General features: G+C 35.2%; 3 protein-coding genes across 4 annotated transcripts in view; 2 read left to right on the top strand and 1 right to left on the bottom strand.

Moving 5' to 3' along the window:
• The window catches only part of slc38a3b (solute carrier family 38 member 3b), a 36,284-nt gene extending 29,794 nt beyond the window's left edge, over nucleotides 1-6,490 (top strand). For both annotated transcript variants that reach the window (XM_087800363.1, XM_087800362.1), the window contains 2 exons: nucleotides 3,616-3,719; nucleotides 3,785-6,490. In XM_087800363.1, the coding sequence (XP_087656489.1) occupies nucleotides 3,616-3,719; nucleotides 3,785-3,889 (209 nt within the window). In that variant the 3' untranslated portion in view covers nucleotides 3,890-6,490. The remainder of the gene's footprint in view (nucleotides 1-3,615; nucleotides 3,720-3,784) is intronic.
• LOC148070144 (ubiquitin-like modifier-activating enzyme 1) overlaps nucleotides 1-14,988 on the bottom strand; it is a 280,272-nt gene that overhangs the window by 170,888 nt on the left and 94,396 nt on the right. The window lies entirely within an intron of this gene.
• gnai2b (guanine nucleotide binding protein (G protein), alpha inhibiting activity polypeptide 2b) overlaps nucleotides 9,520-14,988 on the top strand; it is a 40,509-nt gene continuing 35,040 nt past the window's right edge. Inside the window, exon 1 of the mRNA XM_087800008.1 lies at nucleotides 9,520-9,656. Within this exon, the coding sequence (XP_087656134.1) occupies nucleotides 9,539-9,656 (118 nt within the window). The 5' untranslated portion in view covers nucleotides 9,520-9,538. The remainder of the gene's footprint in view (nucleotides 9,657-14,988) is intronic.

The raw sequence follows: 14,988 nt of genomic DNA, 5'->3' as shown, positions 1-14,988 counted from the left end.
CAATACGCTTATAACGCTTCTTTCTTCATATTCTTGTATCATATTTGATCGTTTGATTTTATTCCCTTTCTCTGTAATTGTGAAACTAAGTTTCTTTAAGAATGTTTTTTTCGGAGAATTAATTATTTGATTTACATTTACATTTTATATAGTTAAAATGCTCTGCTCTCTAAAATATATGTATATATTTTTTAAACATAATTCTGTATCTCACATAATTTAATTTGTAAATTAAATTTTTTTAAAAAATCTCACGGTTGAAAAAGTTATATTTAGGAGTTTCAAGAAACAATTCAGTTTGACAGAAAATTGTTATATACTGTCTTATATGTTGATTTAAAAAATATATATACCCTGTTTGTTTTTTAATAAGTCCACCCAACTAAAAAGAAAATACATCTGTATTTTGTGAGAAAGATTTTAAATGATATAACAATGAAATTTAGTGTTTTTATGTGGATTTTGTCAAGAGTATTTAATCCAGGGACACGTCAATAGCTTTCCTTCCTTGACTCCGGAGATAACATAAGATACCGACAGGATGTTGATGAAGTTTGTCACCATTGTTGACGTACAGAGAGAATCCGAACATTTGAAGTCGGGTCAGAACGGCCGCCGCTCTCGTTCCAAAACATAAAAGAGAAGAATGAAAACGTGACAGTGTTGACCGACTGATTAACTGTGTCAATATTTGTGTCGCCGTGTGCGCTCGAAAGAGGGAGATCTGGGTCGAAGGTGAAAGTTGACGACTTCAAAGGCGAAAGAACACGAAATGATCAAGAAAATGGTCGTTTTGGATTTGTTTGTTTTTTCGAGATATGTTTCTCACATTTTCCACCAGTGAACCTCTGAGAATCACAAAGTTTTAGAAATTCAACCATATTATCTTTACGACTGAAACACATCAGAAAATATTGATTTATTCGTCATTTTGTTTGCTTTTCCACATTAATGTTACGAGGTAGAACGTTTCCAGTGACGCAACGTTCAGGTACAGTTCGGTAAACTCATGAGCGGAAACCGTCTTTAGACCCAAGTCCACTCGTTGTTGTCCTACTTTTATTTTATCTATATAATTACATTTTTGTTTGCATTTAAAGTCTTATTAATATTATTTATAGATATTTTTTCAATGTTCTCAGTTGCTTAGGAGATGGTAGCGTTCAAGAACTCACCTGCACAACACAGACATGAAACAAATCCTTCCGGATATTTGTGGATCCAGATGGTTCGTCAGAATTTTAGTTTTTCCAGAACTCACTTCACAACAGAAACACAAAACAACTCACAAAACATTCAAAATAATTGAAGATCCGGTTGATGATTCAGAATTTTAGCGTTCCAGAACTTACTTCACAACACAAACACGGAACCAGTCGAAAATCATTCAAAAAAATGTGAAAATCCAGATGGTTGTTCAGAATTGTTGTGTTCCAGAACTTACCTGCACAAAACAATCACGAAATTAGTAACAAATCCTTCAAAATAATTGAAGATCCAGATGGTGGTTCAGAATTGTTGTGTTCCAGAACTTACCTGCACGAAACAATCACGAAATTAGTCACAAATCCTTCAAAATAATTGAAGATCCAGATGGTGGTTTAGAATTGTTGTGTTCCAGAACTTACCTGCACAAAACAATCACGAAATTAGTCACAAATCCTTCAAAATAATTGAAGATCCAGATGGTGGTTTAGAATTGTTGTGTTCCAGAACTTACCTGCACAAAACAATCACGAAATTAGTCACAAATCCTTCAAAATAATTGAAGATCCAGATGGTGGTTTAGAATTGTTGTGTTCCAGAACTTACCTGCACAAAACAACCACAAAATTGGTCACAAATCCTTCAAAATAGTTAAAGATCCAGATGTGTGGTTCAGAGTTTTAGCGTTCCAGAAATGCAAAAAACAAACACGAAACGAGTCAAGAATCCTTCAACTGAATTGAAGATCTAGATGGTGATTCAGAATTTTAGCATTTCAGAAATCTTATGCACAACAAAAACACAAAATGAATCACAAATCTTTCAGAATATGTGTGGATCCAGATGGTTATTCAGAAATTTAGTTTTCAAGAACTCACTTCACCTCATAAACACAAAACAATTCAGAAATCCTTCAAAAGATTTAAAGATCCAGATTGTGATTCAGATTTCTAGTGTTCCAAAACTTTCCTGCACAAAACAAAGATGTAAGATAAGATATATAGATAAGATAACAAATCCTTCAGCATATTTGTGGATCCAGATGGTTCGTCAGAATTTTAGTTTTTCCGGAACTCACTTCACAACACAAAGACGAAACGATTCACAAATCCTTCAAAATAATTGAAAATCCAGATGGTGGTTCAGAATTGTTGTGTTCCAGAACTTACCTGCACAAAACAACCACGAAATTGGTCACAAATCCTTCAAAATAATTTAAGATCCAGATGGTGGTTCAGAGTTTTAGCGTTCCAGAAATGCAAAAAACAAACACAAAACGAACTACTATCAATGTTTAGCTCATAGATTTGTTATAATATTTGTAAAACTGCTAGTTTCTTCAGCTGCTTTATCCTCCGTTCCATTATTTCCGCTTCGTAGCATTTTATTAGCATAAATGCTAAAAAGGTGATTTGCTAATATTTTTCATTACATCTTTTTTTTAGCATGGTGGGCTGAACCACCGATTGTGGAATTACTAAGATTGCTAGTTGGATCTTAAACAAGGGGAAAAATCGTTTGTAATCCAACATGCTAACAATATTAGCATGTATCTTTTTTAGCGTTCCAGAAATGCAAAAAACAAACACAAAACAAGTCAAGAATCCTTCAAATGAATTGAAGATCTAGATGGTGATTCAGAATTTTACCATTTCAGAAATCTCCTGCACAACAAAAACACAAAATGAATCACAAATCTTTCAGAATATATGTGGATCCAGATGGTTATTCAGAAATTTAGTTTTCAAGAACTCACTTCACCTCATAAACACAAAACAATTCAGAAATCCTTCAAAAGAATTAAAGATCCAGATTGTGATTCAGATTTCTAGTGTTCCAAAAACTTTCCTGCACAAAACAAAGATAAAATGAGCCACACATCCTTAAAAGAATCAAATATCCAGATGGTGCTTAAGAATTTGATTTATCCTCCTTGGTAAATTAAAACACTATCTGAGTTAAAAAAAATCTTTGGTCTTATTCGTATAAGTAAGTAAGTAAGTAAGTAATTTTTATTAATATAGCGCTTTTCCAGACCAGGGTCACAAAGCGCTTTAACAATCAAAACAATATTCAATAAAGTATATACTTTAAAGGTCAAGATAAAACTGATAACACAACAGGAGTGAAAGAAAATCAAGGAAAAGCCTGAACAAATAAAAACGTCTTAAGATGTTTCTTGAAGGAGTCAGTAGATCATCAAACACAGAGATCGTTCCAAAGCTTAGGAGCAACAGTCTGGAAGGATTTCTCTCCTCTGGTCCTGAAGCGTGTTCAGGAACCATCAGTAGATTCTGATCCACAGACCTCAGAGCCTGAGCTGGGGTGTAAGGCTGGATCAGATAAGATTATTTAAATTAAAATACAGAAATATGACGTTTCAAATGTATTTGAATTTCTACTCTCCAGGTGCGACATCTGCTCCCTGCCTCATTTTTATCTTTCCGGCCATTTTCTACATCCGCATCGTTCCCAAAGACGAAGAGCCGATGAACTCCGTCCCAAAGATCATGGTACGGACTCATGGTGTATAATAAGTTGTGAGTCCATTATTGACCTGGTTTGTGTTCCTCACCAGGCTGCTTGTTTCGCTGCTCTGGGCTTCCTGTTCATGGTCATGAGTCTGAGCTTCATCATCATCGACTGGACGACGGGCGGCGGCATGGGTGCTGGCGGCCACTAGGCGGTGCTAGAGGCTCCAGCCGATGACAGCGTTGTAAAGGGAGCACTATGACCTCAGTGGAAACACGCTACAGAGCTTCCAAGTACAGCGTCCGCAAGAAAACACATCATTCACCAGGAGAACTACACACATATGCAGTTTTAACATCCGCGAATTCAATTCCGAAGCATTTCAAACAATGCAAAAGGATTTTTTTATGTCCTCTAGATACAAGTCAAAGAGAAAGGATATAAAAAGGTGCAGTTCCGAATCTGTCCAGGGTGGCGCTGTGACGTGCCTTCAAGAGCCACAGAAACACACACACACGAGTGCTTATTTATATTATATCTATGTTTTTAGTTTCAATTATACTGTATATGATGAAATTAATAATCAAATTAACTTATGTGTCGTTTTTTAAATATGGTTTGTGATGAAACCAAAAATGTTTTAGATTAAAAAAAAATGCATTTAATGAATTACACAGGCTGTGATTTTACTTCGAGTGAAGTTTTTTAAAATTCAAGCACATTAATGCCAACCCTGAGACCTTGAATATGAAGTTAGAGCCGTCTTTATTTTCGCGTCACTCTCTCTCAAACACCATCTTTGTGTTTTCTTTTTTTTCCCCCCACTTTACGATGCATTTACGAGATCATTACTGGATGGAAGACGTCCGGTCGTTTGTCACAGCTGCTTCTGAAGATATAAGATGTCGATTACCTCATATGTTAGCGTATCTTAGTGTTTAGTCGTTTATTTAATTAAGTTTTTGTGTAGAAATGTAGTCCACATGTATACACACCCTTGACAGTTATTTAGTTATAAAAGTACAAAATCAAATGAGTAATAATAAATATAATAATTTGAATATTACAAAATTATATATATATATATATAAATATTTAAATATATATACATAGGATGTCAAAGCCTTTTTTTTATTTTCTAATATTCAAATTAAAGTATTTTTTTGTGTTATTAAACGTATCAAACATCTGCAATACAACGAGACACTGCGAACATGTGGACGTAGCTCAACAACTAAAAGCACTTGATAGATACCGATCAACACAACAACATTAACACACCATAGATACGCCACGTGGCCCATCTAAAGGGTGGGTCCCCTCGTGTGGCCCCTCACGCAGCTTTCTGTCCATACTACTATCAATGTTTAGCTCATAGATTTGTTATAATATTTGTAAAACTGCTAGTTGTTTCAGCTGCTTTACCCTCCGTTCCATTATTTCCGCTTCGTAGCATGTCATTAGCATAAATGCTAATATTTTATTACATATTACATCTTTTTTTTTAGCATGGTGGGCTGAACCACCGATTGTGGAATTACTAAGATTGCTAGTTGGATCTTAAACAAGGGGAAAATCGTTTTTAATCCAACGTGCTAACAATATTAGCATGTATCTTTTCAGTGTGCTACATTTTTCTCGCGCAAAAGCCCTTCTATAAGCAGTTATTAGATATTTAAATATGAGACTGAATATTCATTAAGCCTTTGAATTGCATCTTTATATCCTTCATGGTTTAAGTACGAGCAAACAGTTCCGCCGCTAAATGCTACCTCTCTTAGCCGCCTTAATTCATTGTTATTATATAGTTATAATTATAATTATATGCATAGTATTCTAAGTTGATCGCATTTTATTTTTGCTAATTCTGTCTGTAATTTTACCAGTTTCTGACTGGAAGTTAATGGTTGTATATTGTACGTAATTTCAAGTATAGCAACAACCATATATGGCCGTTGGCTTGAAGACTGTATAGTATGGACAGAAACCATTATATATATTTAGAAAAAAAAAGATTGAATTCTGATCACGTGAAGGTACAAGTCATGTACTGGTTTGATGTATTTTAAATCTGTGCCGACACTTGTTGAGTACTTGACGCCCGCATGTCTTTGTAGCTCGAGAACCAACAGTTGCTCTCGAAGAAACGTGGATTTAAAGTCTAATTCTGTGCTACAGTATATCATGTTTTCAAAGTGTATCGATTACGAGGCTAGACTGACTCGTAAAGACACGGAACAGCGTCGAGTTCACCTGTTGAAAATAGGTTCGTAACCGATGGAAGCATTTTTATCGCTGGTACCAAAGATGGTTTTTATTTAAACACCGGCTGCAGAAACGTCCTGCCATCACTTATCTCCTGTTATTTATATGTTTGACTCTATTGTATGTGTTTAATTCACCGCCGAGCTACGTCCGAAATCACGAACGTACGACTCAGTGATATCCGTCCCTTTCGCGATCAGGTGTTTCGCCGTTTCTCAAACCAAGGGCTCGTTGTAACCCAGGCTTTCGAGGGACGACGCCAAAAATAACCGACTACCTACTGCTTGTTGCCTCGTCGCGGTCGTCACAGATGCATGCTGGGTCTCACGCAGATGCATGCTGGGTCTCACGCAGATGCATGCTGGGTCTCACACAGATGCATGCTGGGTCTCACACAGATGCGTAATTGTTTGGTGAATAACGTGTTGATTTATTCGTGTACATAAATGTAAACCTTTTATATTTGTGAGGCTTATTTACAGTAGCTTGTAAAGTGTAAATAGCTGGAACAGTTTTAGTTTGGCAATAAAATAATTAGATGTTTGTACATTGTTTTTTTTGTCTTCATTTATACTCACGATTGCAGTTGTTTCCCATGAAATATGTGCATATATTATATATATATATATATATATATATACTGTATATATATATATATATATATACAGTATATATACAGTATATATACGTATGTATATATATATATATATATATACTTCGGATATAAAAACGTTAAGGTGCAGTTCCGAATCTGTCCACGATGGCGCTGTGGATACTAGAATATACAGTATATATTCTCTGTGTAAATTCTTGTGTGTTTTTGTTTTTCTGGTCTAGGTTTCTGGAGGTTTATCAGTGTGTGTGTTCCTTGAACTTGAATCAGGTGCTCTCGCTTTGAACAGGTCATAAGCCGGTCGTTCTGTTTTGCTATAATGTAAAGATATATTTTTAAAAAATCATAAATAACTTATTATAAACAAGTCAAACTGGTCATTATTGATCTTACATTGCGATTGATATTCAAAATAACATTTTAAAATAAAAATAAACAAAGGTCTATATCTGTAAACATGGACGTTGGCTCTGATTTTAAAGGGCATGTTGAGCAAGTCGTGTTTTTTTAGTCCGGGGCAGGAAAGTCCCGGATTGGTCGGTAAATGGATGATGTTTCCAGGCAGAGTCGTGACAGCTGATGTAACTTAAGTGCAGGACCAGATAGTACAGTCGACATACATGTCTACTGTACGCATGTGACTTTTTTTGGGGTGTCAAGGAACACGTGTGTTTATTTGTAGGTAAAGAAATGAATTTATTTGACATTAAAGTATAAGGATGATCATATCAAACTTTATAGTACCTTGAGTGACTCAAAATATATTAAAAAGGGTCAAAATGGTTTTAATTATAAATTTAGTTTTTTAAACCAATATTTTATTAAGGTTATAATTAATAACTATGGATGTAATTGAAAGGCAACTTCAAACACAATTAAATATATTTTATTTTATTTTATTTCTCACCGCTAGATGGAGTCCATTGAGCATAATTCTGAAGTGATAATAAACCTTCAGTTTGAGTGTTAAACGCAAGTATATTTTGATTCTAAAGATGATTTATAACCACTTTATGTCTCTGTAATATTTTCTTTATTGTCTTTATTGGATAAATCTCTAACACACAAAACCTATGATCAAACTAATGACGAGGTTTTATGTCGAAATAAATTCATGCATTATGTCTCAAGTAGAAAACATATCTGTTATGGAGTTGTTTTTATTTATCAATTTTATTTGTATTCATTAAAAGCAGGGTCAAGTTCGGTCAAGGGACCACATGTGGCCCTTTGTGTGTATTTACAAAGCCCCTAATGAGGTCAAAGATAATGTAAAAATAACAATTTGATTTTTTTTTTAACATATATTTCTATTATTAATCACTACTGTTATTTTTAGGACTTGGCGAGTGTTTATTGCTGCTCAAAAAGATTGAAAGATGCATCTAACATGGGCCTCCGAAGTACTAGTGATGTACTGGTGAAGCTTCATGAAACAGCGTCATGTAGTTTAGAGGTCAGTAGGTGGCGCTATCAGTTTAAAAATGATGTTTCGTTAGAACAGGAAAATAGTGCAGAGACGCCATCTAGTGGACTCTGAACATAATGACACTGTTTCATGAAGCTTCACCAGACCATCACTTCTAAATACAGTCAAATGGAACAAGGATAAAATAAAACTATAAAAACTGAGCGTTTAACTCTTGTGCATATGTGTTTCTGGAAGCCACGGAGGTCGTTCACCTTGACCCAGAGGAGAACACAAGAGATACCACAAACACATTTGTTTACGGGCCTTCGGGTCACCTTGACCCTGAGATAACAAAAGGAATAAAAATGTTTCCGATGGTTTTTTAACACTTTTATTACGAGTTCAAATCAACATATAACTAGTTAAAGATATTTTTCCTTTTATTTTCCTTCTTTTTATTTGACCTTATATGGGCATTTAAAAAAAAAAGAAATCCCGTATTACTTTTACATTACACGTATTAAATTAAATGTATATCAAATTAAATACTACACTATTTATTTTATGGCATAGCAGCTCTTTTTTCCATTCGATCTTTTTTTATTTAGAATTATAAAACATTTGAAATATTCTTTTTTTTTCTTTCAACACAAAATGTATATTTTAATAAGTTAAATAATATACAATTAAATTAAGAGTCAAGCTAATTTTAAAATGTTATTTTTATTTTATGTTTTACATCATCATGGCACATATATCATTTCAATTTAAATACATATTATACTTTCAATTGTATTGTTTGTCAGCGGAAGAATGATAATAATAACGGATAATAATGACGCACAAAACAAAAACAATACAAAGGAAAAAGAAAGTGAACAAAAAAAATCAACAAGGTTCTCCTTTTATACATTATGTATCTGAGATTCACTTCAGCGTCTTTTTTTCCATAAACAAAAGGACAATGAAGGAATTTCAAAAAGTAAAAATAATTTAAAAATATATATAACAGTTATAATAATAGTAACATGAACTTTTAATTATTGCAGTATATTTTGGTCCACCGGGAGTCGCTGTAGTTCCACATAAGCGTTAAGGGCCTAATTAAGCGTGAAGGAGTTTTATAGCGTAAACAATCTCTGACTTAAAGACACGTGATCCATGTTTAGGGTACACCCTGCACCCGCAGACCCAGCAGAAGGACTGTAATTATGGGATGTTGGTGTCGGCGCACTGCATTGTTCCCGCCGCCGCCTCCTTCCCTTTAAGAGTACCCGCGCGTTTTTCCCGCGCTGGAACGATCAACTTCGCGCAGGTGTTTTTTTTTTTTGGGGGGGGGGGGGTATTTAAGCGTCGCTGTGTGACGTCACGTCAGATCTCGATCCGGAGGTCTTCAGGGGGGGTCCAGACGTCCATGGATGCAGGACAGTCGTCGAGCGAGCCTCGCGTGCGGACGAGTCACAGTCGAACACTCGATAGATCGCGGGGTGGGGGGGCAGGAGTGAGCGGTGGGGGGGGCAGGAGGGAGGTTGGATCCTGAAGACGGATCCTGCAGCAGCGGTTCTGGAGTCATGGGCTGCACGGTGAGCGCCGAGGACAAGGCGGCCGCCGAGAGGTCCAAGATGATCGACAAGAACCTGCGGGAGGACGGAGAGAAGGCGGCCAGAGAAGTCAAGCTGCTGCTGCTGGGTCAGAACCTTTTTTCTCTTTTGGTTCCGTTCATGCTTCTGACGAGATGCCATCAGTGCCTTCATCTCGCTGAGGGTCTCAGTGCCTTCATCTCGCTGAGGCTCTGAGAACATGAAGCTGTTTCCATTCATCTTACACTTGACATCATGGTAGGAAAGTTGTTCATTTATCGACTGGAAGATGCAGCTGATGCCATTTTACAGTTTGGAACTGGACGAACCAGCTGTAGTTACGTTTAAAAATCGAGACGAAAAGTTATTTGGAGTTTAAAATTGGATTTATTTTGGATTTCACTAGAGAATATTGTCTATAGAAACACTGGTGTCAGATATTTTTTTAAATGTTTTTTTATTTGTCAAATGCAACCATTTGAGTGTATTTATGTGGGTCTAAGGAAACAAGATCGTGTTGAAAGTAGCTGTTTAATTTCTTCTTATTCTTATTTTATTATTCGTTATCTCTAATAATGAATACATTGTTTTTGTATTACCACTTTTTTGCTCAATTTTTTGTGAGTATTTTTTGCAGCTATTTATTTTTTTTAATATTATTTTAATTATAGGACTTTTTTACTTGTTTTTGTTTTCATTTTTGCGTGTATTTTATGCAACTATTACATTTTTTTAGTATTCATTATCTGTAATAATGACTGCATAAAAAATTGCAGTTTTTTGCTCCATTTTCCTGTGAGTATTTTCTGCAGCTATTTTATTTTTTAATATTATTTTTATATTAAGAACTTTTATACTCTTTTTTGCGTGTATTCTTTGCAGCTATTTTATTTTTTATCATCCGTTATCTCAAAGAATATACAAGTAAATATTAGTTATTTTACATCAGATACATTTAGAAAAAAAGGGAAATCAAATACAGTTAAATAAATAAATAATATATGCCTTTTTTTAACTTAATTTCACCCGATTAAAAATGTAGTTTTTCTAAATTAATGATCACTTATCGCTCTTTTATGTTTTGCTTGACGGTCCCTAAGAGCTGTCGAAGTAAACGATGGCCCCTGAGAAAATGTAAAACCAACGATCTAATGACTCAACATATGATTCTTCTGCATTCATGAAGGTCTTCGTTCAAGCAGCTGACGGTTAAAAAAAAGAAAAAGAAAAAAGAAAAGACGTGTTTTAAATTTAAAGTCTAGTTTGTGAGTTTTGTTAAAACTTTCAATTCAGCAATATGTACGACCTACTTCCTGGTTGTGTTAATAGTAGTTTAAAACATTTATTTAACGTATTTTATGTCAACAAATATTTGCCTAATAACACGATCCCATATTAAATATCTCAAACAAATTGTGTACAGAACATTTTTCATAATTTTTTTTCACATCTTTCCTACGACTTCTGTGGCGTCAAAAGCCAAAATATATATATTTTTTACCAGAATATCATGGCATCGACTAACCTTTAAAAAAAAACTTTTAAAATCTTCCACATCAGAGACGACATATAGTTCAGGCGGTAGAATGTTTGGTTTGTCCCGTAAGAAGTTGCGTGTTCAGATAAAGATGGTGTCCCTGAGCAAGACGGTTAACCCTGATGGTGACCTAACGTGCTGCCTTACGGCCTACTCCCACCATTGTGTGATTGCGGGTTAACTTGCCATTTTAGATCCCACCTAAACATAATGACCTACTTTCTGTATGACTTCACTGACGGCGGGAAGTTATTTATTTCGCCCCAAAAAAACGACACTTGGGTGATACCGAAATATCCCGCAACCTTTTCATGGGAACCTGATGGTTCACTAGAATCCAATAGATGCCGAACGAAGAGACAAATGATGAACGATTCGACCAGATCTAAGGTTTTTATTTCACAGTATATTAAGTTTTTAAAAGGATGTTTTCTAAACTTCTACCCTTTGAACTCTCAGAGTTGAAGCTTCCACCACAGCTTATCTCTAATTCCCACCCAAGGCATCCCATAATGATAGTGATTCACAGACGTGACTCACGTCTCATGAGCGAGAGCTTTAGCCCGATCCACAGATGACGGTTCCAGAACCACCTCGTCCGCCGAGATGATACACTCCAGGTCCGTTAGTCATGAGTGCGTGTGTGTGTTTGTGCCGAGCCTGCAGAAAATATTGCAGTTTTTTCACAGCAGCAAACTCGACAATAGAGCGATTCCTGTCCCGACGTCGCCCCGGAACACCTTCGGAAAAAAACTGCTGACGTCTCCGTTGATGACAGAGCTTCGATCGAAACGCAATCTTGCATTTTTAATTCAGTGTTGAGATCAGCGCAGATTTCCACACTGAGCCGAAGAAAATAGGATCAAGTCGTGCCGTTGATTCACTGAGATATAAGTGGTTACTTTGATTTTGTCATGCAAGCGAGGGTTATTTACCACAAACAGAGAGAAATAACGTGTATTTTGGTAGGATTGACGTTTTTTTTAATTATTATTTTTAAAAAAATATATATTTTTAATAAAATATATATATATTTTATTAAAAATATATATATATTACATTTATTTTTAATATTTTTAATTAAAAATAAATGTATATATATATATATTATTAATAAAATATATATATATATATATATATTTTAATCTATAGTCCGCAACTAGCATGTTCATTTTAGCGTTGTTTCCAAAACATGATCTTTGTTCAGATTTAGTTTTCATGCCGTGAATAAAAAAAACTCTGATATAAGTGAGTCATTCGAAGTGACAGCTGTCGTCTCAGGAAATATCAAGGTCAACAAAATGACACGTCTTAAGTGTGTCGTCTGTGCAAAGTGTTGGAGTCACTTTTAAAATGTTTGAGTCATTTATTTAACTTTGGTGTAAGTAATACTTTATATCGTAGAAACGATTATTTTGGGTTTTTGTAAAGTAATGTGCTTTAAATTTAAAATATATTTGTGTGTGTTCACATCGTATTGAGTAATCGATATAAAATAAATATGTATATAATATAGTATATGTAGATATATGTTATTTCATAAGAATTGAATAATTAAATGAAGAATATATATATATATATATATTTTTATTTTACTATTACAAATTTGCAGTAAAAAGAACAAAGTTCTGATATATATTACATACAGTATATGAACTACATTTTCTATGTTCAGGAGAAAAAATATTTAATATTTAAAACACATAACTTCAAAATATTTTATCGTGATAATGATATAAATAATAATATAGTTAGGGCTGTGTATTGGCAAGAATCTGTCGATACGATGCGTATCACGATACATGTGTGACGATACGATATATTGCGATACTGTGGTAACAACCATCTATTGTTTCTTATAAAGAATCAACAATTTTCAGTAGTGATGTGCTGGTGAAGCTTCATGAAACAGTGTCATGTTGTTCAGAGGTCAGTAGGTGGCGCAACCAGTTTAAAAATGATGTGTTTCCCTAGAACATCTGTTCAAAACAAAGGGATATAGTGCAGAGACGCCATCTAGTGGACTCTGAACATAATGACACTGTTTCATGAAGCTTCATGCAAGCTTTTTTTTAAAACCAAATTAGTCCAAACATCATCTTTAAGAGCTGCTGTATTTTCACTCATCGTTGCCATGGTTTTGTTACTTTGACGCGAAGTAAAAAACGTATGTTGCCAACTAGTGGCCGGAGGTTTAATTGCACCAAACACATGAATAAATGCTGTGAATATTGTAATGCTAATTGTAAAATAAAACATCAAATGATCATCTTTTATACACACACTATTGAAATATAAACATATTTATATATATATATATATATATATATATAAAGGGAAGTTAGAATTTTGGCAAATAGTTGCTATAAAGATCTTCATGTTTTCTGATATTTTTTGGCTTATTTTTAAAACAAATTGATAAATGTGGTTGTATAATTCCAAGAGGCAGTGAACAAACAGTTGTGATTTTTCCATAAAATGGTGTGAAAAATGTACAAAAGCAAAACAATGTGGCAAAAATCCCTTGACAATAATGTGCGAAAGACAAACTGTTTGAATGAAGAGCTTCAAGATTATAAATATAAAATGACTTTTTAGTTTTTTAAAAGAGAAACAAGGATCTCTGATGCATTTTCAAATCCAGTATCTTCGAATGTAACACAACATTTAACTTGAACTCACACACACACACACACCCCCACACACACACACACACACACACACACCTTCTAATGACTGCCATCAGACACATTCATACTCCAGGACGTCTCTTCCGTCTTCACGTCGCAGGAAATAGAAAATCCACAGACGAGTCATTTATGAAAACATCGCGGCGTCGTCGTCGATCAATGAACTTGATTACTCAATAGTTGCTGGAGGAAGTGATCGATGATTCATCATGACTTCTGGAGGCTCGTAATTCACTTTAGTTTTCATCACCTGCTCAGATTCACTCTCACACTCTCACTGCTTCAGCAATAGTTTTGAAATATAAACACTGCTTTGACGTCCATGCGAGGCATCTCTGACTCGGGGGTTCTCCTGATGTTCCCGCACCAGAGTGGTGATCAATCCATCCTTTGTGGCGAGAGATTCTGGATGTGAAAGCAACAAATAAAACCCGGGTTACCTAACGTAACCATTGTTCTACGAATAATTAAGCCCAGCTAGAGGGCCTCGCATCATGAAGTAGAACTTTGGTTTTATTCCCGCCAGGTTCCATAATGCACTGCAACAGTTAATCTTCTATGTAATCTTGACAGTTGCCAGAAAGTTTTGCTTCCAAGATCGTTTTAGAGATTTACAGTGAGCTGTTTCTAGAAGGTGTTACATGGGGTTAGATCCCAAACCACGCACTTCTGCACTTACACTTATTTTGAGTGCACAAGTGCGTTCGGATGAGCAGTGTGCGAAAGTGTAGCTCAAAGTGTATCGATGGACACTTTCCACCCTCAACGTCCGCCATTTTAGTGACGTAGATGAAGCTAAACTGAAGCTACGTCACTGACGGAGCAGATACCGACGTAAATGTCTTGAGAAAACATTAATTTTACCACAGAACAACACAACAACAATAATAACACAATGTTACACAACTTAATAACTTGTTTCAATTGGCGAAAAGAGCTGTCAATAGTGTTTTAACGGCTGGTTGCCATCAGTGTTAAAAAGTAGTAGAAGAAGAAACTGTCGAGTCATTTCCTGTGAGTGTGTAGCAGCAGAGTTTGATTTGAGACAGAACTACACTGTTGAAATTTGCACACTGCAAGTAAGTGCATTGTCTTAAAGTGTACTGTAAAGCAGTGCACTTAGAAAAGTGCGAGATTTGAGACACAAAAATGATTTCCTGTAAACCTCATGTTATAGGATCCGACGTCTTTGTCTTGGCGTCTCAGACTTTACC

The sequence above is a fragment of the Callionymus lyra genome, chromosome 10, assembly GCF_982586985.1.
Source record: "Callionymus lyra chromosome 10, fCalLyr1.hap1.1, whole genome shotgun sequence".
NCBI lineage: Eukaryota > Metazoa > Chordata > Actinopteri > Syngnathiformes > Callionymidae > Callionymus > Callionymus lyra.
Note: the sequence above shows the minus strand (reverse complement) of the source record. Positions and strands in the feature narration are given on the sequence as shown.